Source organism: Metarhizium acridum (assembly GCF_019434415.1).
Source record: "Metarhizium acridum strain ARSEF 324 chromosome Unknown scaffold_568, whole genome shotgun sequence".
In the NCBI taxonomy this organism is placed as follows: domain Eukaryota; kingdom Fungi; phylum Ascomycota; class Sordariomycetes; order Hypocreales; family Clavicipitaceae; genus Metarhizium; species Metarhizium acridum.
The window spans coordinates 24,561-49,975 of NW_027094041.1; the positions used below are offsets into that span (position 1 = coordinate 24,561).

The 25,415-nt window shown below is 50.0% G+C and overlaps 6 protein-coding genes across 6 annotated transcripts; 2 read left to right on the forward strand and 4 right to left on the reverse strand.

Moving 5' to 3' along the window:
- Nucleotides 1-2,015: 2,015 nt before the first annotated feature.
- On the forward strand, nucleotides 2,016-3,950 carry SRP54_3 (Signal recognition particle). The gene is made up of 2 exons (XM_007814968.2): nucleotides 2,016-2,129; nucleotides 2,205-3,950. The coding sequence occupies exons 1-2, from the start codon at nucleotides 2,052-2,054 to the stop codon at nucleotides 3,693-3,695; spliced, it is 1,569 nt and encodes a 522-aa protein (XP_007813159.1). The 5' UTR covers nucleotides 2,016-2,051; the 3' UTR covers nucleotides 3,696-3,950.
- A 151-nt stretch (nucleotides 3,951-4,101) lies between these two features.
- J3458_019481 (uncharacterized protein) lies at nucleotides 4,102-6,198 on the reverse strand (the record flags this gene model as incomplete). The annotated part of the gene is made up of 3 exons (XM_007814967.2): nucleotides 4,102-4,867; nucleotides 4,928-5,413; nucleotides 5,483-6,198. The coding sequence occupies 3 exons, from the start codon at nucleotides 6,196-6,198 to the stop codon at nucleotides 4,102-4,104; spliced, it is 1,968 nt and encodes a 655-aa protein (XP_007813158.2).
- Nucleotides 6,199-6,423: 225 nt separating this feature from the next.
- On the reverse strand, nucleotides 6,424-6,723 carry J3458_019482 (uncharacterized protein; the record flags this gene model as incomplete). Its single annotated transcript, XM_066121520.1, has 1 exon — nucleotides 6,424-6,723. One exon carries the CDS (start codon nucleotides 6,721-6,723, stop codon nucleotides 6,424-6,426), a length of 300 nt encoding a protein of 99 aa, XP_065973134.1.
- A 978-nt stretch (nucleotides 6,724-7,701) lies between these two features.
- On the reverse strand, nucleotides 7,702-8,061 carry J3458_019483 (uncharacterized protein; the record flags this gene model as incomplete). Its single annotated transcript, XM_066121521.1, has 1 exon — nucleotides 7,702-8,061. One exon carries the CDS (start codon nucleotides 8,059-8,061, stop codon nucleotides 7,702-7,704), a length of 360 nt encoding a protein of 119 aa, XP_065973135.1.
- A 4,472-nt stretch (nucleotides 8,062-12,533) lies between these two features.
- Nucleotides 12,534-14,176, forward strand: J3458_019484 (uncharacterized protein; the record flags this gene model as incomplete). The annotated part of the gene is made up of 3 exons (XM_007814966.2): nucleotides 12,534-12,731; nucleotides 12,789-12,900; nucleotides 12,951-14,176. 3 exons carry the CDS (start codon nucleotides 12,534-12,536, stop codon nucleotides 14,174-14,176), a joined length of 1,536 nt encoding a protein of 511 aa, XP_007813157.2.
- Nucleotides 14,177-14,409: 233 nt separating this feature from the next.
- Nucleotides 14,410-18,598, reverse strand: J3458_019485 (uncharacterized protein; the record flags this gene model as incomplete). Its single annotated transcript, XM_007814965.2, has 6 exons — nucleotides 14,410-16,885; nucleotides 16,936-17,128; nucleotides 17,186-17,520; nucleotides 17,599-18,157; nucleotides 18,221-18,337; nucleotides 18,397-18,598. The coding sequence occupies 6 exons, from the start codon at nucleotides 18,596-18,598 to the stop codon at nucleotides 14,557-14,559; spliced, it is 3,735 nt and encodes a 1,244-aa protein (XP_007813156.2). The 3' UTR covers nucleotides 14,410-14,556.
- Between the last annotated feature and the right edge of the window lie 6,817 nt (nucleotides 18,599-25,415).

The following is a 25,415-nucleotide window of genomic DNA, read 5'->3' on the forward strand; positions in this document are numbered from 1 at the left end:
ACCCCAGATGTTGTAAAAACCCTACATAACGCTGCTATCCGTCCTAGATATGGAGATAGTTGAGCCGTAGCGGTGTAAGATGCCTATTACACACGACCGTGTACCATTTAGGATCTGAAGCTTGCATAGCTCTAGCTATACGAGTCTACTAGAGCTAGGGGGTGTGTCGCAGAGAATATAAGGGTGTATAACACACAAAATACCGTGGCGTGGCCACGCCCGTTTTTTGGTATTTTTTCGTGTGACACATTCGCAACAACTTCCGATATCTCCGACATGGTGATAAATGCCGGCTAGATGGTATACACCGAAAAGATAGACAAGAGCTTGGCGTCTCGATTATATCGCATATACAGAAGAGATGGTATACACCGACTAGACGTAATATTGGGTCGATTCTAAAGCCCGTACTAGCATGAACGATGCGGCAACAGGGCTTCTGAAACGTTTTGTGTATAGTAATAATTGCTGGTGTTTCTCAAGGCCGATACCGGCTGTAATTTAGCTCCCGGAACAATGAGCTGATTCTCACAATACTGATGACTAGCTTCAGAATTGCCAGTAAGAGCAAAAGTCTACACAAGACGTTCAAAATTCTTGTTTATCTGATGATAGGCCAAAGCACAAAGCTCCACCAGGGCATCTGTATTGTCTCACAAGTCTGAAGTCCAAGTCCACATCACTATTGGGAAGTGTCTGATAATATCGGAGAAGGGTGGTTATGTGAGTCACAGTTGACGTCAAGATTGGCGGGCCAGATCGGGTCACCGGCGGCGTCGGTTCTCGATGAACCATGGCCACAGGTCCTCGCTGACCGGACCAGAGAGAGTAGTATAGGGGGGGTTGCACTTTGACATGGTACGCGGTGCATCCTGCGACCCGCAGTCACATCATATTAAAGCTCCTTATAACATTGCCGGCGATCATGTCCATGCCGTAGCGCATTGCTGGCGTAAAAGTCGACGAAGGATAATAGATTCCCCTCGGCACATCGTAGCAGATCTTAAACAAGGACTATTTGCCTCCGGGAAACACAATATGATTCCAAAAAAAGGCTCAATCATCGACATAGCATCTTTGAAAACCCCCAGCCGCTCAAACATGCCGTCCTCCGCCTCTCGCACTACTAGTCCCAGCATCTTTCCATGGTCGTACTCCTTGTTTAGCTGGATACTCACGCAGAAGGTGTCGCCTGGCGGCCCGCCATCCCAGAGATCAAAGTAAATCTCGCCATAAACTTAAGGGGGCGTCGGTATCCCACGGTACGACATTCGCTTGGTCTCTCCCTCAATCTTGGACAGAAAACACCATTCTCGCTTTCACGCCCGGCCGTACCACTTGGCTCGCAATAGAGGCGCCGATAGGCGAAGCCGCCTGCTGTATTCACTTCCAGGCTCTACGCCGATCAAGTCCATGTATAGGATGCCTCGGCGATACTTGAACGTGCAGTTGACGTACGACACTGCTCCCTCGAGACAGCCATGACCAGCTCGCGCCGTTGGTGGCCGTTGAGAGTACGTATTTGAGATTTTCCACAGCAGTTCTAGCGGCATGAAGACACGCCACATGCCCAACCAATGTTCTCCAAAGGAGGGGCGAAAGAGATCCGTAATACCAGCCACTGCTACCATCCGGTCTGTGTCTTTGGTGAGCTTCACCTCTGTATAGTACGCCCACTACTACCGCCCAAAAGGCAAACGGCGTGTTCGTGTATCGCTCAAATAGACCCGTTCCCGGGGGCAATCGGCAGCATTCTGATTGTTTTGCAACGTGGCTTTGAAAACGAGTAAATAGAAAAGATAGCCAAGTTCTAGTGCATATTTACGCGTATAAAATCACTATTCATTCCATTCTTTCCTGATATACTCGCAAACATGGTCAGTCAAAAATGGCGCGGGCTCCAGGGTAGCTGCCACTACCCGCCGGGAAATTATTGATGCTTTTGCCGACAACCCACCGAAATGCCCCGCCTCCACACATCTACGTAGCTGCTACGTGGTTCAACATTGCCACGACGACAACTCTCAAGTGGTCTCGACACTCTTGCCGCCATGGTTCTTCAAGATCTCGGCCGCCGCATCAATGCGGCGGTCACCAACCTAACGAGGGACCAGAATCTCGATGAGAAGGTGAGCCGCGCACAAGCCTCTTCAGATGGAGGCGCAACAGTGAATTATGCTGATCTAACTGTCGACCGAGTTTAGGCCTTCGACAACATGCTGAAAGAGATCTGCTCCGCCCTGCTCGAAGCCGACGTCAATGTGAAACTCGTCATGCAGCTTCGAAAATCTATCAAAAGCACAGTCAACTTCAAAGACCTCCCGCCCGCCGTCAACAAGAAACGCCTGATCCAAAAAGCCGTCTTCGACGAACTCGTCCAATTAGTCGACCCGCACGCCGAGCCGTTCAAGCCAAAAAAGGGCAAGCCAAATGTTATTATGTTTGTTGGTCTTCAGGGTGCCGGTAAAACAACGACGTGTACCAAGCTTGCGCGACACTATCAAACGAGGGGGTTCCGGGCGTGTCTGGTGTGCGCGGATACTTTCCGAGCTGGTGCGTTTGACCAGCTAAAGCAGAATGCGACAAAGGCCAAGATTCCATACTACGGTTCCCTCACGGAAACGGATCCCGCGGCCGTGGCGCGCGCGGGAGTGGACCAGTTCAAGAAGGAGAAGTTTGATGTGATTATTGTTGATACCTCGGGTAGACATCGTCAGGAGTCGGCACTGTTCCAGGAAATGATTGATATCCAGACGGCGATTCGCCCCGACGAAACCATCATGGTTCTCGACGCTTCGATCGGTCAGCAGGCAGAGTCGCAGGCCAAGGCGTTCAAGGAGGCGGCTGATTTCGGAGCCATCATCATCACCAAGACGGACGGCCATGCCCATGGTGGTGGTGCCATTTCAGCCGTGGCGGCAACACACACACCCATTGTGTTCATCGGCACCGGTGAACACATGCTGGACTTGGAGCGCTTCGCCCCGCAGCAGTTCGTGCAGAAACTGCTGGGCATGGGCGACATGGCCGGTCTAGTAGAGCACGTCCAGTCGCTAAACCTCAACCAAAAGGACACCATCAAGCACATACAGGAAGGCATCTTCACGGTCCGCGATCTCCGTGACCAGCTGTCCAATATTATGAAGATGGGACCCTTGTCCAAAATGGCTGGCATGATCCCTGGCATGAGCAATATGATGCAGGGGATGGACGACGAAGAGGGCAGCGCCAAGCTCAAGCGCATGATTTACATTTGCGACTCCATGACGGACAAGGAACTCGACTCGGATGGCAAGATTCTCATTGAGCAACCCACGCGAATGACCAGAATAGCTCGCGGCTCAGGAACGTCTGTACGCGAAGTGGAAGATCTGCTTACGCAGCAGCGCATGATGGCCGGCATGGCCAAGAAGATGGGCGGCAACATGAAGAACATGCAGCGCGCGCAGCAAGCCATGGGGGGCGGCAACAAAGCCCAGCAGATGGCCGCAATGCAGAAGCGACTCCAGAGCATGGGCGGCGCGGGCGGCGCAGGCGGTATGCCTGACATGGGATCGCTGATGAAGATGCTTGGTGGAGGAGGCGGCATGCCTGGCGGTATGGATATGCAGGCGATGATGAGGCAGATGGGGATGGGAGGTGGAATGCCTGGTATGCCCGGTATGCCTGGCGGCAGTGGCCGTGGAAGAAGGTGATGTATAGTCCCTGGAGATGGAAAAGTGGCACGAGACAATGGTAGGTTTCTGATCATGATGACACAGCGGGCAGGATATATTTTGAGTTGTGTGTGTTGCATTGGCGTTTGGGCTGCACGGTCTCGATTGACAATAAATAAAATGGATTTGGCATATGGCGAACTGTTCGTCTTTCTTACCAAGTTTTCTCAGAGTACATCCTTTGGATGTCTTTTGGTCTTGACAAATTTAAAATTGACTTCAGCGAACAAGGCAAAATTTTGACTGAACTAAATTACTTTTCAGGGCAGGCCCTGACAAACATGCCGAAGACCACCATATTTTCTATAACACGCTATTATATTACAACTGGCCTTCAATCCGGCGTGGTTGCGAAGCATCACCCATTGACCCCCCGCGGCGACATCTACCAAATAGAAGGACCCAGAGGCTTCGTCACATTCTTGACAAACGCCTTGGTCACGGCCGTTCCTTCGAAGTCCAAAGTGTCAAAAGGAACCGAGTTACCCCACCACTCCAGGTCAGGGACGTTGCCCAAGCCAAGCGCAAGGGCAATTATGACGGCACAGATGCGCGAGCCAATGTCGAGCGCACCGGAGAGAACGTAGGTGTACTGCGTCCACCAGCCAAAGTATCGGCGTCGAATGTACCAGTTGAAAAAGAGACCGACAATGACCCAGGGGGTAAGGAAGTAGAGAGTGGCAGGGGGGACGATGCTACTGGCACTGAAGACGGCCGGCCAGACGATGAATCGCACAAAGCTGCGGGGATATCTGCGAGCAACGAGGTACTGGATGACGGGCAGGGCGGCGCCGATGAGCCAGAACCAGTTGATCCAGGAGTAGATGCCGCCCAGGCCAAAGACGCGCTTGGGACCAATGACGCCCCAAATGACGCTGGAGTTGTAAAAGGTGCGCGCGTTGGGGCACGTCAGGCCCTGGGCTTGGTCCTCGGTGCAGATGCCCTTGATGTTGCCGAGCAGGAAGTTGTACGTGCAGGTTTGCACGAGGGCAAGCCAGACGACGGCAAAGGCCTGGGCGGCGAACATGCTCCGGGGAGGCACCTTCATGTAGTGGCCGATTTTCATGTCGGAAATGTAGTTGAGGCCGTTGGCTGACAGCATGTAGCCCCACGACTTGAAGAGCATCATGGCAACGGGGCGGCCGGGCAGCCTGCAGGCGTGTGAGTTGGTGTGCTCTCAAGTAAAACAAGGGGCTTGGCCGGAAACTCACATGTACCCAAAGATCATCTCTGTGACGACGTTGAGGCCGGTCTGTTGGTTGGTAATGGCCTGCACCATGCCAATGGGGATGAAGAGGGCGGCGCCGATGATGATGCAGACAATGTAGGCCCACCATGGCAAATGCGTCTGCCAGGCCTGCGAGGCAATCATGCCAAAGGCAAAAGATATGGAGAAGACGGCGGCGAACCACCATTGCGGCGCCTCCTTGTATTTTCTCATGAGCTTGAGATGAATGTCAGGTTCGTCATACTGGGGATCCTTGACACGGCTCCAGATGTCGCCGCCGTAGAAAACCATGACATGGACAATGGTTGAGACGAGGCCGGCGAAGCCCATACCGTACGAGAGAGAAAAGTTTGCTCCGAGGAGAATCGGCGAATACTCATGATAGGCCCCCTCGTTGATGGTAAAGTTGGCGTTCAAGATGCGACTGGTGTTGTACACGCTGGCATAACGGTCAAAGTTGCTGTTGGCACTGATGACAAACAAGTCAGCTTCAACGCGTCTGCGGCTCCAGGAGTCCTCCGTGGGGGGGAACACTCACGAAATAGGAAGATATCTGTAGTAATCCGGGCCGGCCCAGACGAGGCCAGCGGCCCCGACCAGGCAAACGAGAAGACCAAACGCAACGTTGAAGATGGCAAAGGCAGGGGACTCGAGGGGGCTGTCCAGCCACGACGAGACGGTGAGCCAGTCGAAGGTGATGGGCATGATTCCGAGGCCGGTAAAGGCACCAAAGGCTTGGTTGACAACCACGTTCTTGGGGGCGATCCAGCACGCAAACGCAAAGTACTGCAGGAACTGGGCGAAAACCTGGGGGACCCAGGTCCAGGCAAAACAGGCCAGCGCAACAATCAGGAAGAATTTGTAGCGGCCAATCTTCCAGCCGCTGGTGACTGCCGGGTCGGCGGGCACATGCGTGTGCAGGGCATGCATGACGGTGCAGGTCACCAGGTTGGCTGGCCATACCATGGCGGACGGCCAGACGAGGAACCGCCGCGCGATGCCGGCAACCCCAAAGCCCATGGCCTGCGTGGACACTATCAGCAGCAGCTGGAATCCCCATTTGAAGTGTTGGTCGTAGAAGACCTCCTGCGCGAGGAGAATCTCGACGGCGTAGCTGACGGATGAGCCGGCTGCCGTCATCATGGTGACAATGGTGTGCTCCTTGACGTTGAACGGGCCGGGGTTGAGGGTGAACTCGTGGCTGAAGACTCTGTACACGGTCGTGGGCAGGATTTTGGCCAGGCCGACGCCCATTCTTTGCCACGGACTTGCTGTCAGCTTTTGCTCCTCGTCAACGGGGGCGGATGGCTTCACTTACGGGTACGCAACTAGTTGGACGACTGTGGGAGAAATGGATGTCGACTGGCGGCGGAGGGACAGGAGGACGTTGCACGCCGCGATGATGGTGCAGAGAATGACTCCCAGGAACCAGGCGCGGATCGTGTTGACGGGCATGTCGGGATCGTCGGTAGGGGGAACCTACAACACGGGCTGGGGTGAGTTTGTTGACGGAAATGTTTGTGCTGGATTGCAACTTACCGAAGCGCGAACTTCGGGATACGGCGAGTCATCTTGGATCGCTTCGTCGGCGGCCGGAGCACTCTCGCCACCATCGGCGCTGCTTTCGAGCCTCTCGTTGTCAAGGAACGGATCCCACCTGTGTTGTTTTCGGAAGCGCAGCTCGTTTCTGGGCGGAGAGGCGGGAGCTTCTGTGCCATCTTCGTCGGCAGCGGACCACGACCTAGTCAAGGTCACGAAGCGCTCTTTCAATCCCATCATGGGGCTGTTGTCGTCGTCAACTGGGAGGCTCAGGTTTGAGTAATTTCCAAGAAACCAAGATGAAGTACGAGTCGCGTCAGTGTCTAAGAAACGAGTGTAATTCGTGGCATGCCGGATCTTATACATTTAGATGCAAGAGACAAGGCCTCAAGTTTCCTTGGCAAGATGAAAATAATATGCCGTGAAAATACTTTCAAAGTTAACTACGCTAGCCTCAAGCTTCCAACGTATGTTGGACATGGAGATGTGACGCCATGGGCAGTTGGCGTGGCACCGATGCCGCGTCTAAGTGTATAGGCTTTGGCTAAAGAAATTCCCCTGCTGGCTTGTATTGGAGCTGAGTGGCATACAAAACACTCGTTGTATTTGTGAAATCATAATATTATACTCTACATCTTCACCTAGTATTTAAACTCGATCCGTTGCTCCAACTGTGCCAAAACCAACCGTGGCATGCCTTTGACGAATCCAAAAGCCACACGTACGAGCGTGACGGATGGAGGACAACTTTGGGGAACTTTTTCCGTATTCAGCGTTGTGAGAATATCTCCTTGGCAGGATGAAATCTCGCTTCTTGTAGGCCTCGCCATATGGTAGGATATTTCCAATTCACCCAGGTGCCATATCAAGTTGGCGACGGACAAGCTAGCAGCCCAGTCAACAAGTTGTTCCGGATCTTTAGGATGAATGTTTTACACTCATAGAAAGAATGCGAAGGCTAAAATCACTGAGGCTTTGTGATGGCCGCCAAGGAATTCAAATTTCTTGGTTTGGAAGTATGACGCACTAGTGAGCGGATCGGCTCAGACCCGGTAGCATAGACTAAAGTTTAATGGAAAGTAGAGCCCTTCCTTGATTGTCAAATGCCAAGTTACTGACCACGTGAGCACCATTTCCGTCGTGTTCTGTACCTTGACACGAGACTGTGGTTCTGGGCTGATGATGCATGCTTACGCCCGTGCATGGAGGATGCGCCCCCTAAGCCATATCATTTTTATGAGAAAAGTCTGCAATACAGAAAGACACAATCGACGGCCTCGACAGCAAGAACACGGCAATATCACGAGCTTGCAACCAGTGTAGCACTCGTGCAGGGCGCTCATAATAATTATGTGGATTTGCCACCGTCTCGGATCCTGCTGCCGTTATCAAACAGCTGTCAAAACGTGGGAGAGAGCAGGATTGACACCGTGAAGGGATGAAATTAGTGCTCGAGGCAGTGCTCAATCGCAACCGTGAAAGATTTTTGACGGGGTGTATGTGAGTCGGTGACTGAAGAGTATGTTTCGGCTCGTATATTATCTTGCCGTCCTCGTCCGACAAAACGAGGACATTCATGTGTTGCTAGAAGGAATACGGCCACTCGTGCTTCCTCTCGAGATTCGGGTACTTTTTAGAGACTCTGCATTTGCGCAAGTACAGGCCTGGACGAGCAAGAGCCCTGTGCGGGCTCCAATACTGACAAGGTACGAGGCATCTGACAGATCGCGTCATCGCTGCGGGATGCTAGAAAGTGAAATGATGGGGAATATCACTTTGTAAGGACTTTTCCTGTCCAAATCTATCTGACGCCCTCGTTCCGACATGTCAGAGTGGTTATCGGTCTAATCACTAGGCCATGGAGCAAAAAGTGTCAGGGACCGCGGAAGAGAGCTACAGCGAGGTCACAAGAGCTCGTGATGCAACCGACAAGTTGTATTGCAAGAGAGCTAAAAGAAGTGAAGAGCTTGATCATGTATCAGAGGAAAAGGGCTAGCTAGAGAGTGCCAGCGTAGCAACAGCAATATGGTGCCTCACACGTGATTGTGTGGGCCCTAACAAAAAGACCCATAAATACCTAGGTAGTTAGTGGCCCTTGGCCGAATGTCCCAGCTTACAAGTATGCGCTCTTGGCTCTCGATCTGCTTTATGGAGTCCATTTATTAGGAGCTATATGCATGAGCGCTGTATGCATATAATTAGCTCGATTTAGTTAAGGACTTTATAACTTATACCTCTTAATGTATTTTACACATAAAAAAATAATAACGTGTTATTTTTAAAAAATACGCTTAATAATAGATTTAAAATTTAATAATATTAAGTAATAGTAATATTAAAAGAGCTTAATTTATTTAAAAACGTGATTTTTAATGTTTTATTTAAAATATATATATTCTATTAAGCTAGCTATTAATCTAGGCTATTTAAGGGGTTATTATAAAGATATATAATATATAATTATAAGTCTTACCGCTTAATATAACAAATTATTATAATAATTAATAGAAGAGATAAAAGCAGCTATTTTAATAATTAAAAAATAATAGAAATAGCTATAATAAAGGTATTTAAGAGCTTAATTAATTATATTAATAAATTTAATAATATAGTTAATAATATTAAAGAGAAAAATTTACTATAGCTATCTTATTATATACTACTAAAAATCTCGTATATTATAATACCCTTAATTAAATTATAACTTAACGTGAAAAAACGCGAAAATAATAATATATTATAATTTCTATTTAATTACACGTAAATTATATACAAGGGTATAGTAGCCTAAATATATGTTTATTATATTATAGGGTAATGTGGGTTACAGCGCTCATGCATATAGCTCCTAATAGATGGACTCGCTTTATAACCTTAACGCGATAGCTACTACTTAATACGCCGGAAATGGGGCAGCTAAATATTCCCAATATTACACGGGCTACACGGTTACACGGGATCTATAATTACGAGACGTGGGGCACAAGGCTGTTAGCGACTTCTTATATAAATAGAGGTCTTTCGTCGCCTAGGCCTTGAGGAAAACTAATGACCTTTGCACTAAATGCTCTTATTGGATCAACTGAGTTGATAACCTCAAGCCCTTTACTAAGCCCTTATCGCAATACCCGGCTTACAAGTGTCCCCTTTTGGCTCTCTGGCAAATAACCATGTTGTTTGAAGGTAAATTTCGATCAGGTCTAATTAAGCCATCATGTTCCTAAGTCTGCTCTTCCAAGTTATGTCTCTGGTTAAACTGTTAATGTTTCATATTCTTTGTAAAATAACATGGAACAGGACGCTTAATGCGACTATTCGCAAGATAACCTGCTAGTAAGAGTATCGAAAAAAATAAGTCAAAAAAGGGTAGGTCCTTTAATTACTCATGGAGAAACTAATAATACCTTTTTTTCCGATTTCCCCAAGAGATCAACGAATAACTCCCCGCTAAATGGCCTTAGTTTGAAGTTAAAATGCGTCGAGTTGGTTGAACTCCACGTAAACGCGCACGATCTACGGTAATATCGTGTACTTTTTTGTCAGGCGCTTTACATGCTCCTCGAATTCCTCTACCTGCCTTCCCATTCTCATAGGCCTCTATGTTAGATCGTTATAGGACCCTAGTTATTAACACCCGATATCCAACTCGAGCGTTAGGCTGTTGAGACAAATATACATCCGATTCCGCTGCCTGACTGGCCGCTTGTGCTTTTGGTAGTCGAACCCAAAGCTATTTTGGAGATGAGTGCTGCAGATAGGTGTTGTGGTTATCTTTCACCTATCATGTTACCAAGCCTGGGCAGTCGCACCGACAGTACCTGAGGGTTAGGGTTGTGCATGATTATTAAGATATTAAATGAGTATGAATGCTGGACTATGGGAACACATCTCTATTCGTTATTTTCGAAGCAGGTAGTAGCTTTTTTTTTGCGAAAAAAAAAAATTTACTGTTGCATATTAGCGCGCTTTATAATTCTAATTAGTTTATTGTACCTTTATTCTCGCGATTCAGAGCAGCTTGTAATTTATAAAACTTAAGAAGTCTCATCTAATATCCAAACTAACCCTTATCTTCAGGTCTATGATGCTATGTGAATGAGACCTATCGGTTGGGATCAAACACTTTATGAAATCGATAGCAGGCACTATAGCCTTTCTTGTCAAGGCCGCCTAGGTTGTTGATTAGGTCATCTAAACTTTTCAGCTTTAGCTAATCTAACGATCTCAATTTTAAGACTCTAGCTAGTTACCTAAAGTCTTACAATTTGGATCCATAAGCTCGTTAATCAAGTAAAAACAGACCGCCATTACGTAGCGGACAGACTCGGTCAAGGGCCGATTCCAACGGACCGTTCGAGCCATAGATGAAGCATTGCTACGCACAGCGGGTACTTGGATGTTTATTCACAGCATTTAGTCAAGAGAATACATTGAGGATAAATAAAGTATATTTATTATCCCCCCCCGGCGTGGCACGCTGGTGTACCATGGTATAAATGCGCAGTGGTCTAGACGAGGACGTCCTAAGGAGTCTATCTATTAGGAGCTATATATATAAGCGCTATATGCATATAACTAGCCTAATTTAGTTAAGGACTTTATAACCTATATCTTTTAGTATATTCTACATATAAAAAAATAATAACGTGTTATTTTTAAAAAACGCGCTTAATAATAGGTTTAAAATTTAATAGTATTAAGTAATAATAGTATTAAAAGAGCTTAATTTATTTAAAAACGCGATTTCTAGTATTTTATTTAAAATATATATATTCTATTAAGCTAGCTATTAATTTAAGTTATTTAAGGGGTTATTATAAAGACATATAATACGTAATTATAAGCTTTACTACTTAATATAATAGAATTATTATAATAATTAATAAAAGAAATAAAAGCAATTATTTTAATAATTATAAAATAATAGAAATAATTATAATAAAGGTATTTAAGAGCTTAATTAATTATATTAATAAATTTAATAATATAGTTAATAATATTAAAGAAGAGAAAAATTTATTATAACTATCTTATTATACGCTACTAAAAATCTCGTATATTATAATACCTTTAATTAAGTTATAACTTAACGCGAAAAAAACGCGAAAATAATAATATATTACGATTTTCATTTAATTACACGTAAATTACATACGAGAGTATAGTAGCTTAAATGTGTGTCTATTATATTATAGGGTGATATAGGTTACAGCGCTCATGCATACAGCTCCCAATAGATGGACTCCGTCCCAAGTATACGCAAGAACCGTTGCACATCTTCACCACTTCGACATCTCTAGTGCAGCCACAACGGATTCATATCGAAAAAGACTCAGCAGCAAGCTGGTGCCAGGACTTGAACGAGCTAGGAGTTCCTCATGTGGATGACGATTCGCTGGAAACCCATTAGCCGAGGCGTGACCAAAAGCAAAGCCTTGTTGGTTCACAATGATTGAGTCAGGATGAATTATCCACCGACTACATTATGTACATAGTTGACCTTGATTCGTGGCGCCAGAGATATCCGGACGTTGTCCGACAATCTCAGCATAAAAAAAAGTATTAAGCCGAGTATAAAAGTCGACGCGGCTAGCGCGTGTGAAAGAGAAGAGTGCACATGTGACTTAATTACGTAGGCTCACCATTGGCATTACGACTAAATCAGTAACACAAAGCCCATGCAAGGGGCCGAGAAAGGGTATTTCGAGCCCATCGCATCTCCCTCACACAGCCAAAGTGGACTTGAGCGATTTTTCCCTTCGCCCGGCCGTCCACTCCGCGGCGCGCCGGGGCAAACAAGGCCAATCAACATTGGCATACCGACCAAATTCTGTTCCACGTGGAAAAACCTTGCTCACATCCCTGTCCTGGAAATCATCGAGCGCTGGAGTCGGAGACCTTCTCGACCCAGCGGCTAAATTAACCTTGCTAGTACGGCTGATCCACCCTATCTTATCAATCTGATAATAAAAGCGCCATCCGGCAAACTGCTTTTTCCTTGCTCTCCTCGTCCTCCATCTATTCAAGACTTTGCTAGTGGGCTTGAAACCATGGATCCGAAGAAGGAAGCAGGTGCCACGGCAAACGAGGTCTTGGTGAACAGTGATGAGCGAACAAGTGTGTCGAGCAAAGACAAGACAATCCCATGGCGGATCAAGATTTTGGCCGTCGTGCTCGTCAGTCTGATTGTATTCGGATCGCACTGGAGCAGCGGCGTCACCGGAGCCATGAAGAGCACCATTAAGAAGGTACGTTGGACGGCCGTGAGGAAAGCCGAGCTGTAGGCTGTGCTAAGAGAAGCCAAGAAACTGCATATCAACAACGCCCAATATGCTGTTTTGGAAGCAAGCGAAGATTTCATGAAGACTGCTCTGATTCTCGTGAGTGGCGTTGTGACGGACCGCATCGGCGGCGCAAGTAAGTCTACTCAAGAGGTTGATACAAATTTCTTCGTCTAACGCGTGTAGGTGCAATGCTTTGGGGAAATGCCATCTACAGCGTCGGCGCAATCTTGATAGCTGCCGCTACAACCGTTCGCAGCTATAAATTCATGATTTTCGGCGTCATTGTCCAGGCCTTGGGAGACATTGCTACCCAGGTGGCCCAGTACAAAGTCTTCTCCTCCTGGTTCGCACCATCGAATGGATTCGCTTCCACGCTGGGTTTTGAGCTCGGGCTGGGCAAGATTGGTGGGTTTGTGGGAAAAGCCACGGCGAACGTGATTGCCGTCAAGACGGGAGACTTCAAGTGGGTGTATTGGTGCGCGGTTTTCATGAACCTGTTTACCAATGCCGCAACCCTTGTATTTTGGCAGTTTACCCGCTGGTGTGAGAGGCACTATGCCGGGACGAAGGATCCTGCAACGGGAGAGAGGCTAACCGAGCGCAATAAAAAGTTTGAGTGGTCCAAGATGCTGCGGCTGCCTTGGCCCTTTTGGCTAGTTGCTGCATTCACTCTGTTCCAGACATCGACGGCGTCTGTATTTACCCAGAATGCTACCGAACTCGCTGAGCAGCGGTTCAAAGTGTCGGCCGAAACGGCGGGATGGTACTCGGCCATGTCTCAGTATCTTGGCTTCTTCTTGGTCCCCGTGTTGGGTGTCTTCATCGACGTCTTTGGCCACCGAGTTACCATCATGACGGTTTGCGGCGCTGGCATGCTGCTGTCCATGTGCCTGGCAGCATGGGGTCCGACTGTCACGGGAACAGCGGCTAGTTTTGGTGTATATGCCTTTGCCTCGTCATTGGGCCCAACAGTCATCATTGACAGCATACGGACAACCATGTTCTACCAGGAAGTTTTCGGGTCGGGTTACGCCATCAAGAACGCCATCAACAACAGCATGAACATCATAATCAGGGTTCTCACGGGTGTTATTCAGGATCAAGACCACAATAGCTATGACAGAGTCGTCATTGTCTACGTATTCTTGTCAGCAGGCTCCGTAGTTGTCGGGCTCATCATGCTCGTTTGGGCCTACTTTGATATTATTCTCGGTCGACTGCAATGGACGAGAAAGCAACGGTTGACAAAGGGACACTTGATAAACAAGAGAAAAGAGGACTTTGAAAACAATGAATATGCGGAGAGAAATGGCAGAGTAAGCATGACTTGTTTCGGAGCAGTGATTCTCATGATATTGGGTGCTTGGGCGGCATATTTTTGGGGAGTCGCCACGGGCAACAATAAGTAGTAGCAGCAGACTTTGCTTAGGCCGCGTTGCCATTTCTCTGGAGCTCACCTCGTAGTCAACAAAAGTCTACCGCCGAGGTCGCTGCAGAGTCTAACTAAATTTATAAAACTGCATGCTGACGATAGCTTACATTAGTAACCATAAAAAAAGAAATTACCTCTCACATCTCTACAAGTTCAGATGTTCTCTATTAAGAATTCTTGTGTCGAGAATGAAATAAAATAACTTTTCAGCGGCGCTGGCGCATTCGGAGAGTAATCAATTCTGTATAAAAGGCTCGAATTGGCAATCTGTTGCTAACCCAGACCGGCCCTAACAAAGCAGCGAATCGTTCAAATGCGCCCGAATTCCCCATGTCCACAAGTTACCGTTCATCAGCTTCATAAAACTCCATAAGCATCACTGAAAGGATTAGCAGCCTCCCGGAACTCATACCCTTCACCCCTAACCACGCGATCTACCTCCTCGCGGACCATAGGATATACATCCCTCCACGCGTTACGTCCCATCCAGCCATCCAGATGTCCATATCCCGGTATAACCTTCCTACGGTACTGTATCCCTCCGCCATCTCTACCAGCCGAAACACCAAACGTGTTGCACAGTCGCTCGTAAGTCTTCTGCGTGGCCATGGGCGAGAGAACGTCGCTGTCTCCTCCTGAGAAGAAGAAGAACGGAATACCCCTTAGGCGCTCTACATTGTCTGCGCTGGTGAGATCCTCGTAAGCCGGGCCATTTGTTGACACGGCTCCAAAGCGGCCCATGCGCATCAGCAACGGCATGAGCGTCATGTTTGCACCGTTGAAGAAGCGATCCATGTGTCGATGGGTTGCCTCGTTCAAGTTGTAGTGACTCCAGCACCGACCAAACAGCAGGCTTATGCGGTGGCAAGACGCGTTGTTGCATTTCTCGCCCTTTTTATCTGGCAAAAACCGCAGGAGCTGGTTTACTGCGCCCTGCAAAGCCCCTTGCTTGGTCGACGCTCTGCAGTTGAACCAGTGGCCGGCCAGGCGGGTGTATGCCTTGTCCAACTTGACGGACGACTTGAACTTGTTGGACCTGCTCCAGATCGGGTTCATGAATACTTGGCTGCATGTGATTCCAAGAATCCACTCGGAGGGAATGGTGCCGTCTAGTAAACCGCACGCAAAGGCGACAGACCCCATGCAATGTGCAATTGTATATACCTTGTCTGTATTCTGAGACGCTCGAATGTGTTCAAGGCATGCCTTGATGTCGAGCCTGGCATCATACGTGGTCCATTTCTTATCTTCAGGGTTGTCCACGATACCAATTCGGTGCACCGTGACAAAGACCCGATAACCGGCTCGGGTGAAATAGTTGACTGCGTTGAGAGGGATCGTCGGCAAAGCATATATCTGATGGTCGACTGCTGCTCCGGGAATCATGAATAGATTTTTGACCGGCACCGGGCTTCCAAATTCATCGCCGGGAACGAAGTCGAGATCTGGCTCCCACATGTGTAGTTTTGTTTGTACCCCGTCGCTCGCGGTAACCGTGTACGTTCGGGTCGGCGTGGTCGGGTTAATGAAATCAGGGTGCGACCTGGTGGCATACCGCAGTGGAGCAAACGGTAAGAAAAAGTGAGGCAGAAGTTTCCCAGAAAAGTAGTTTGTAAAACAGCCAAGGGTTGCTGCTCTTTTCAGCAGATTCTTGCCCGTTGGTGTCAGTGTGAAAAGTTGCTTTCGAAAGTCGCTCAATCGAATTTTCAAAATTCCTGCGGCAATCATTTTGGTAGCTTTGTCCGGCCCAATCACAGGATTATAATGGCTAGAATTATGCGAAATTGGAAACGTGCCGCCTGGTCTGTGACTCCCCCCTGACGTGAGGCTCTCTTTTTCAGCCTCGGTGATAGTAACGTATAGCGTAGTTGTCGACTTCCACAACTCTCTCATGTCCATGGATGCAGACGAGTCAATTCTCTTGTATCCGTGAAAATCAAGACGTCGCCCGTTAATGCCCATCATTTCAAACTGATATATAACCGTGGTTGTCCCTGACAGTTCATTGTCTTGTCGAAGAAGCTCCACTTTGCCTTGCGATATCATGAATGGTGAACCCTTGATAGTAGGGCATACGAAGGTACCTTTGACAATACCTTTGTACAACCGGCTCTCGCTGGGGCATTCGGGCGATGGTACCGCATACATGACATTACTTGTGAGCAGCCGTGCCGTCTCGCTCCGGCTCCTTGCCGCCTGAGACGATAATTTGTGGCTGTCCTTGTCATGTAGCCGCAAATTGTGACCGCTATGCACAAAGCCGCTCATGAGCTCTGTAAACGCGACAGTATCAGGGGCAGCGTATCGCACCGGGTCAACGCGCCGGATCGTGCATTGCGTGAGCTCTGTCTGCATTGCTCTTGACATGGAGTTTGATTTTTTGGGGCCAGACTCATACGATGGACTTGGTCGAGGGCGGTGGGCTGGTGTGCCGTACAAGTCAAGCACGCCGTTTGGTTCTCTGTTAATAACCAGGCCATGTGCCTGCGTGTAATACTCAACGGCTCGCTCGGCCAGAGCTGCAATTGTTGCCGCTGGATTCACACATAGTGCTCCTGGAACAACCGCGCCATCCACGACAACAAGACCAGAATGAGTCTCAGAAGTGGCACTTCCGGCAAATACTTCCCCAGCGTGGTTTGTAACCCCACGAGCGCCGGTATTATCTCGAGACATCTGAGCGCCACTAAAAGTCCGCGTTAGCAAGTGCAACATGGCTATATCGGGCCGACTTACCCAAGAGGATGAGCTGTTATCTGGTGTTGATCGCCAAATACACCGTGGAAAGGATTATCTATCACTCTTCCCCCAACCGACTCTGTTGCCTTTGCCAGTAGGGCATGAAGCCGCTTGACTCGATCACTATGGCCGACTCCGACAAACTCGAGTACCGGCTTGTCGTCTTCGAGTCGTAGTGATGCTTGACTGCCTATTGTTGATTATCAATACACTCTCCGGCCACATTCCACGGTAAGCAGCAACTCACCGTCGTGAGACATGATCAAGAATATTTGCGTGTTTTGTATAGCACCGCCACGGGTGTACGGACCGAGCAATCGGCTTTTCCATCTCGCAAGTGCCTTTCTGGTCCGCTGTACAATTCTCTTTCTCGGCTTGCCGCCACAAGGTTGCACATCAACAATGGTTTGCATGAGCCGAGAGAGGGCCTGTGGAACAGCCCCTTCTTGTATTACAAATCCGTCCAACGGGTTACCGGTTTGCCCACGCATATCAATGGTCGCGTTGATTGTTGGTCCTACCGGACTGTCGTGGCTCGGACGTTGCCGGCCAATAGCATTGACATGACGATTAGTGTTGTACCTGGAACCATGTGAGCATGCGTTGACTATTTGACATTATGGGATTCGACAAGGGACGTTGGGGGGGGGGGCCAAGTACCCAAATGTTAGCATATCCCCGTTCCCGCTCATGCCTTGTCCAAGACAGTCACTCATGGACAGGCCCATTTCTCTGCTCCTGAGGAGAATCTCGGTGGTTCCCAGACTTCCGGCTCCCAAGAATACGGCTTTTCTCGCATGCACCCACAGCAAGTCTTCGTGGAGTCGATCCTTGAACCTGCCGCGCTTGTGGCCGTGCCAGGCAAAGTAAACAATGTAGCCGCCACGGTCGTCGGTGACTTTTTCGATATATCTGACTTGGCATTGGCAAAACATTTGGGCTCCCCAGTTCCACGCGTCTGCAAGATACGTCACCAGTGTTGTCGTCTTGGAATTATCGTTGACCCCTGTTGTATCTTGTCCAGTCAGGGTCGACGGCAGCATGTCCACCCCGCAACTATTTATTCCCGGCCGGAAACGTGTGGTTTGTGGAACTTTGTAGTATCTGCTGCCCAAGCCCATCAGTTGAGCTTGGCGCTTGAAGAGTTCCATCTTCTTTAGCTTCGGCCAGTCGTCGGGGTAGGGCGTCGGCTCAAGCACGTCTCTGACTTTCTGATAGTCTAAAGTCATTGGATTAGCGCCGCCGTATTGTTCATCAATCACAACATATTGACTAGACCAACATTCTTTCAAGCAGCCTGGGTTCTCTCGGATTTCCCGTGGCCAAGTGTCCATGGACAGCGTGCGCTCGTCCGCCTCGAGAAACACATTTGCATTAATCAGACTGGTACCCCCTAGACCTAGAATGGCGCTGCTGTTAGAAAGCTCTATTCAATGTTGCAGAAGGCTGCTATCATACCGTTACACACCAAGGCACTCTGGCCTTGGCCCGCCACTACATGATACATGCCAGTTGGCTTTCCACGACCAAAGGGCCGGACTATCGAATCCCCAGTGGTGTGGAATTCGTCAAATACTTGTTTGAGACACACCGGATACTCACCGGGCCACCTCTCCTCCCCTCTTTCCAGAACGCAGACGGATTGTCCCGTGCGGGCCATCCGTGAAGCCGCGATCCCACCCCCGTACCCGGACCCGATGACGACACAGTCGTAAGAGTCTTGTATCAGTTCAACCGGCTGTGAGATCCGCGGGAAATGCTGTGGTTGAGGGTTTCCCTGACGGCTATTTTGCTGCTGGCCGCAGCTTGACGGCACGCGGCTATAGCCATGCTGCGTCTTTGTCGTATACATATCCTGACTATGAAAGTAGATGGCCCTTGGTTGAATTGCGGACAACGTGGCTGCGTGCTTGGCGTACAAGCACACATGAAATAGTAATGGGATGACAAGGACGACAATAGAAAGCGAACTGTGTAGCTTTGCCGGCTAGCTACGTTGGTCTGCACCAGTAGTTGTAAACAGGGTGCTTCTCTACTCATGTATAAATATAGAAGCCCATGCAGATCTGGCATCTTGACAAAGGCATTTCAAATACCACCCCCCCGGGGCTACGATACTGGCTGTCATCCGCCTACACCCCTCCGGTCCATAAATGTCTGGTATAAAATCTAAAAGTTAGCTGACTTTGTGCGATGTATCCGGTAGATTCTGGCTCAGGGTCGCCTGCCATACAAGGCTCCATTGTTGCACAGTCACACACCCCCAGTTCCACACCTGGCAAGAGATATTCCGCCCTAAGAGAAAGTGGGAAGCCCCATGAATGGTTCGATCACATTCACACTTTACGGAGTGGGTTGAAGTTGACCTGTCTGTTCTACTTCCACCAAGTCCTATGGAGTTGGCCATGCCGACGCCAGCAACGTTTTGAGTCACATGCAGTGCGTCTGCAAGAGCCTCGTGCTTCCGATGTAGCCCGTCGATAGTCTCGGCCAACTTCCTGTGACCAATATTGGCCTGAATTCTACGTGAAACCTCCCAGAAGATTATCGGGAGCTTCTGATACTAGGGCACCATCCTTGTGAGAGGTACGTTGGGCTAAATCAAAACCCACATGAGCCCGCTTAGGTAGCGGGAGTGAAAATGATGTGAGTTTTTTTTTTTCTTTTTCCCTTGCAGCAGAGAGGGAGAAAAAAAAATGGATAAAAAAGGTACAAGCAAGGGGCCCGAGGATATAAAACTTGGAGGCCGGACAAACTTCTGGGTACTGTAAGGGTGACAGACACTCTATTCTGATGCTGGCAGATACATGATGCCACGCCACGAAAAGTCAGATACGTCAAGCAAGGGCCCACAGGTTGACCTCATATACGCCCACATTCTTTGTCGGCACCCCGCCTCTGGATAGATGGGGAAGCGGCTGCTGGATATGGCACGAAGCTGGAGTGTTCGCGGGGGCTCGATGGTTATGGAACGGCCCCAGCAGACGGAATGAGGCCTGGATCGGTTCCGAAGCATCAGGACGCAGCAAGTAAAATAATTGTCTCAGTAGTCATAGACTCACTCCGACGAGTTTCTCCCGCTCTGCCGGCAAAGCCGATGCTGGGACAAGTGGCGCCTCTTTGTCCAACGTCAAGACAAACAAAACCACGGCCCATGTCCCAGGCAAAGCTGCTCAACGGGCTCAGCAATGAAGAAAGGGTGGGTCGGAAACCGGGCCGATGAAAATATTAAAAAAAAAAAAAAAAAAAAAAAAAAAAAAAAAAAAGCAAGGCCCCGATCCTGCTAGTAGTAGGGTTATATACTTTGGATGCTGCAAAGGCTATGCGGTCCACGACGCCACACAGAAAACAGCTGCCTTTGCCTTTACGTCCCGGAATCTCTCTCACACACACACAGACTCACACTACACGCATTAGACTCTTTTACACTAGCCATGGGGGTCTGGATAGACAACCGTTGTAGGAATGGCGGTGGGTCAAAGACAAGACACCTCGTGTATAAACAGGCTCTCGCAATATGCCAACGGGCCACAAAAGCAAGTCTGGTGATGGATGGAACAACGCATGTTTTGCCACGTCTGGCCTGATGTCGACGAACGGTTGGCACTCGTCGACGAATCCACGGCGCGCCCTTTACCGGATTCTATTCACCTGCAGAGCCCGGCACCGCCTAGTGCAGCGACGTGCAGATGGCCATGACCAATCATGCACACGGGAGAAGAGAGCTTTGGGCAGGGACGCATCTCTCGACGACACCGCGTGCCCAATGTGGCTTGCGTTGCGAACCAGATCCGGGGGAGACTGGGAGATGCTCGCCGGAACCTTGGGTTCCATGCGGTGCGTGAGGGCTTCTACATTCGGATCAGGGGACTAGAAAGGGAACATGTCTGTGTCACTCGGAGCACGTTGTCTCCCAACCTCGCGTCGTTGCAGTTGGCCGAAGGCGACAAACCACGATGCCGGGACCGAGGAGCGCGTGTGTGGTGTTTGACTGCCGTGGCGCGGGCTCCGTACTGTAGATTGGCGAAGACAAATCATGCGCATGTGTGAGATTAGTATCGCGCGCACAGACGGGGTATGCAGAAGCCCTCATGTGCGTGCGTTGCCGGGTTGGTAAGAATGACAGTCTCTCGGTGCTTTCTTGCTGGCATCGTCGTCGGCTTCCATCGCTTTGCCTTTCGACTCGAGCAGCAACAGCAACAGCAACCTACCTACCTACCTACCTAGGCAACGCATGCAGCCCGTTTTTTGCCTGTTCCATTCCCACTCACTCATGGGCTGCCGAGGCTGGCATTTTGCTGACTCGGTTTTCTGCCTTGGTCGAATCACCACCATCATCCATCTGCTGGCCAGACCGGGGTCCCCGTTGACAACTCAGCATCGGATGGGGATGAACCTCGTCGACGAGCAAATCCGTTTGCTTCTACCAGCGGGGCCATATCCATCGTGCTGGCGCCCCCTTGTCATTTCTCGGGCATGACCATTGTCTTCGATTTGCTCCCGTTGTCGTACCCCGTAGCGGGCCGTCCATTAGCACATCAGCCTCATCAGAGACTCGGAGTCATGACGGGCCAGCAAAGCACCCGACACGAGAGACTGCACAGTCAAAGGCTAATACCACGGCCGCTCCGTCACCTGGCCGCCCTGCCTCATCTCGTACCCAATCGAACGGCTCTCGCCATGATTCGACGCGTCCCCGTCACCGAGAACCCTGCGCCACATCTGATGCTGCGAGCTGAAGCAAATGACGCAATGGGACGCGAGGTTTGAACCCTGCTTGCTCGTGCTACTAAAACAGTGTTTGGCCATCATGTCGCGAGAAGCTGCAGAGATAATGAACCGCCCACCCTGCGGCCAAGACGAGTGCGCTCAACCTCAGTTGCGACGACACCAATGTCTCAAAGCTGGCATGGCATGTGGCAGATGCCGGCATAATCTGCCTTTTGGCTTCATCCACCCCGCGGCCCGTTGGTGGAAACGAGCCTCGTGACGGGGGAGCGACCCGTCAGCCGTGTTGGAGTTGGTGACAGGATACAATTAGCCTTTCAAAGATGACGCGGATCTCCGCGGCAGCACGTCTTTCTTGATCATGGGCCAAGACAGCCGTTGTTGTGCCCATGGGCCGGCCTTTCAGCTTTGTGCCAGCTTCCGCCGTTGCTTCCGAGAGGGCCGAGTCTGACCATTTTTGTTCTTCTTGTAGCAAGGCTGAGACTTGGAATGGGGTTGTCCCAGAGTCTCCTTTTCTGGCCGCGTGTCTGACTGTCATCGAGGCGGGTTCATGACTAACAGCCACGCCTTTACGCTCGTCCCAAAAGGTCTGGTGCAAGTCTCTGGGTCATCAATGACTTGCAGCTGTTGAATACAGACCGTCTCCAGCATGACCTCGACAGGTATGCAGGTCTGACGCCCCCTGGAGACTTGCAAATACCTCAGGATGCTACACAAACCCAGGCCGGGGGATATAAATTGCGTCCCATGTGGACTTGTCAGTTTGAACACTACAACCGTAGACCTATAATTGACCCCGCGGGAAGACCGTGTTGGCAGTTTGGCACAAGGACCCGAAGAGCTTGCAGGGAAAAGTCGGTCAACGACGGATGAGCTCATGACCCGACGTTGTGCAAGAGTTACCCACTGCGCAGGAACAGGCGGTCATATTCTAGACTCTCCCCATTCTTGGGCTGTGTAACGAAGCAATCCGCAGACAGAGTTGGAAGGATCGTTGACTAATGCAAGGAAACGATTGACCGATATTTCTGCAAGCGCGGGAAGCGCGTCATGGCCAGCACCCTCCGAATGGAGGGACCGGGTTTTTCCCACCAGACTCGACGTCTTGCTGTTCAATGTTTCATTGTAATATCAATTTGTATCTGCGTCGCCCCCCCGTGACACTTCCATCCGCCGTCAGCCGCTCTGCGCGGCGACGATGCGACAACAATGCCTACGGGGCCCCTTTGCTGCAGAGAGGTGCCAATCAGAGCTGCCGTGTATGCACGGGGTGCATTCCCGCGATGCATCTGTGTTACCTGCCGAGGTGGTGTAACAGAATGTCTTGCAAGGTCCCAGATGTCAGCGGCAACCCGGCAAGTCTCATGGCACAGCAGCGAGCCACTGCGGCAAACACACACCAAACGCATTTGGGCTCGACTGATGGTGCAACTTGACACAAGAGAGCAGAGCCTTGTGTGCCAAAGTGTGCGACTCTGCGTGCCCGGGAAATGCAAATCTCGGCCGTTGTGCGACGGTGGTGATTGGGCAAACTGATGCTCGGGTCTGGTTGGAAAGTGAATCTGGAAGCATTTTTGCCCGTGTAACCGCACTTTTCAGCCGCGATTGCTGCGCGGCGCAAGAGTATTGAGAATCCTCACATGTGCGATGCGCCGATTGCCCAGGACAACACGGCACTGAAACTGAATGAAAGTAGTGTAGTGTGTCTATAGTGACTGTCAATTGAGATCTATCCAATTACTTGTTGCGGGCAGAAGGGGCAAAATACATGGTGGGATACCGAGCCGTGCTGATAATGGCTCTACGTTTGTAAACGGGTATAGACGACAATGGCTTGGGTTTGGCTTATGCTTGCTTCGTCTGAACGCTGGGCTTGCTTACATTATGCCGGCCGAGTGTGACAAGTCATGTCATTTGACGAGGATAAAAACAAGATGCAATCTAGAATGGATGGCGGCTCGCCGTATCAGGGAAGGAATCTGCGTCGCCATGGGCCTGTTTGTCAAATACAACTTACAAAATTGTTTGTACTCGTACGGAGTACTAGAAAGTATCCTGCAACATCTCAAAATGCTGTTGTCTTGCGCATCTTCTCCGCCCGACCTATACGCCGACGTGGTGCAGTCATTTCCGCCATCCGATTCGAACATGAACATGAACAATCATTCTCAAGTCCTTTGGTACGTGAGACATGTAACAAGTCACATTGCCCCGGTTTGCCTGCCGCGATGCGTAGTCGAGCGCCCGTTGAGATTGTATTCCCGTGCGAGCCTTTCGTCGGCACTGCCACTCCAATGCTCGTGCAGTTCGGCCGCCTTCCTTCGCCGGCATGCGTTAAAACTAGGCATATAAAAACTCACGATACGTAAAGAGACCTCTCGTATCCAGAGTGCCAACGTCTTCTCGGCTCAACCGCCTTTGTTGCTTGTCCGTCGACGCAGTATGCTCTGGCTGACCCGTGTTACGATGCTAGTCACGACGGGCAATCTTCTCGAAATGCGCCGTTTTGGATCGCTGCAACCTTCTCCATCATCTCAACCGCCTCCCTTGTCCGCCCCGTCAGTCGGATTCCTCTTGTGTTCGTGCCGCGTCCGCTGTGAAGCGTAGTATTCCGCAGGCAGCCACCGGCATTTGGCTACTACATGCCGAAGCAGTGCTACCACACCACGACATGCTGCATGCCGCGTTGCTAATAATAGGGGGGTGGTCCTGCCGGTTTTGAGGCTCGTGCCATTGCAAAACAATTCTAATTCTCCTGGCTCGTTCACATGACGGTTGGCCAGTGTTTCACCCCCAAACTCAGTTCGGCCCTCGCCTTGCTAGATGACAAGAGGTGGGAGAAAAGTACTACTCCCGCCGCTCCTTGTGCTCTGATTAATATTAGCGCAGGGCAAGGTTCCCGCTATTTACCGCGTGGTCTTGTCTTTTCGTCTCCCTGGGCAAGACAGACCGCTTCTCTGAACCCAAAGTCGCCTCGTTGCATGCTCCAGAAGCTATGCATGTCTAGTATGCCCGCCCGTCCCGTCTCTCTCGCAGGAATGCGTACCCGCAAAGGAGACGTATTACACGCATTCGTCTGCTGCTCCAACCCGACCCTGCACTCGGATCCATGGGCCGAAGTGCAGCATTTTGGCTCGATGCATGATGCAAAACATGGGCAACTTTGACGCCCGTTCTCATCTTGTGCTTTGCGCTCTCTAACCGAGTGCAGTTATCCACATCGTAACCGCAGCGGTTCTTTGTGACTCGGTATTGAGGGCCGTCCGTAACTCGGCATGTGGCAGGCCAATCATGTCCTAATCCGTGTTTCTGAAAAAGTTGGCAGATAATTCATAGTCGACGCCTGGTTCCTATGAAACCATGGTGAGCTTCTCAAGGAAGTCAGTCACCTCATTCCACAGCGAGTTATTCGGAGCTAACGACTGCTCCAGCATTACATGGAGCTCGACGCGCGTGAGGACCGAAAGATGCGGCCTTGTCGGCATCATCGCCAACAAGAAGCCGCCTCCTGGCTTTGCGGAACTGAGATGCCGAGGAGACATTTGTTCCGTGCTCTCGCCACAGTCAACTCGAGGGCCTTGGGTCGGTGATTCTTCTTCTGCACCGTGGTTCAAAACTTGATGCTCAACGGCTGGTGCCTAGAATGCAAAGACCCAGACTTGGCCTCCTTGGCAGAAACCCTTGCGTCTCGCCCGCGCAACCAAGACCGAGGGGCGCGACCTCTCTGCAGCCTTTAGAAATGAAGAGCT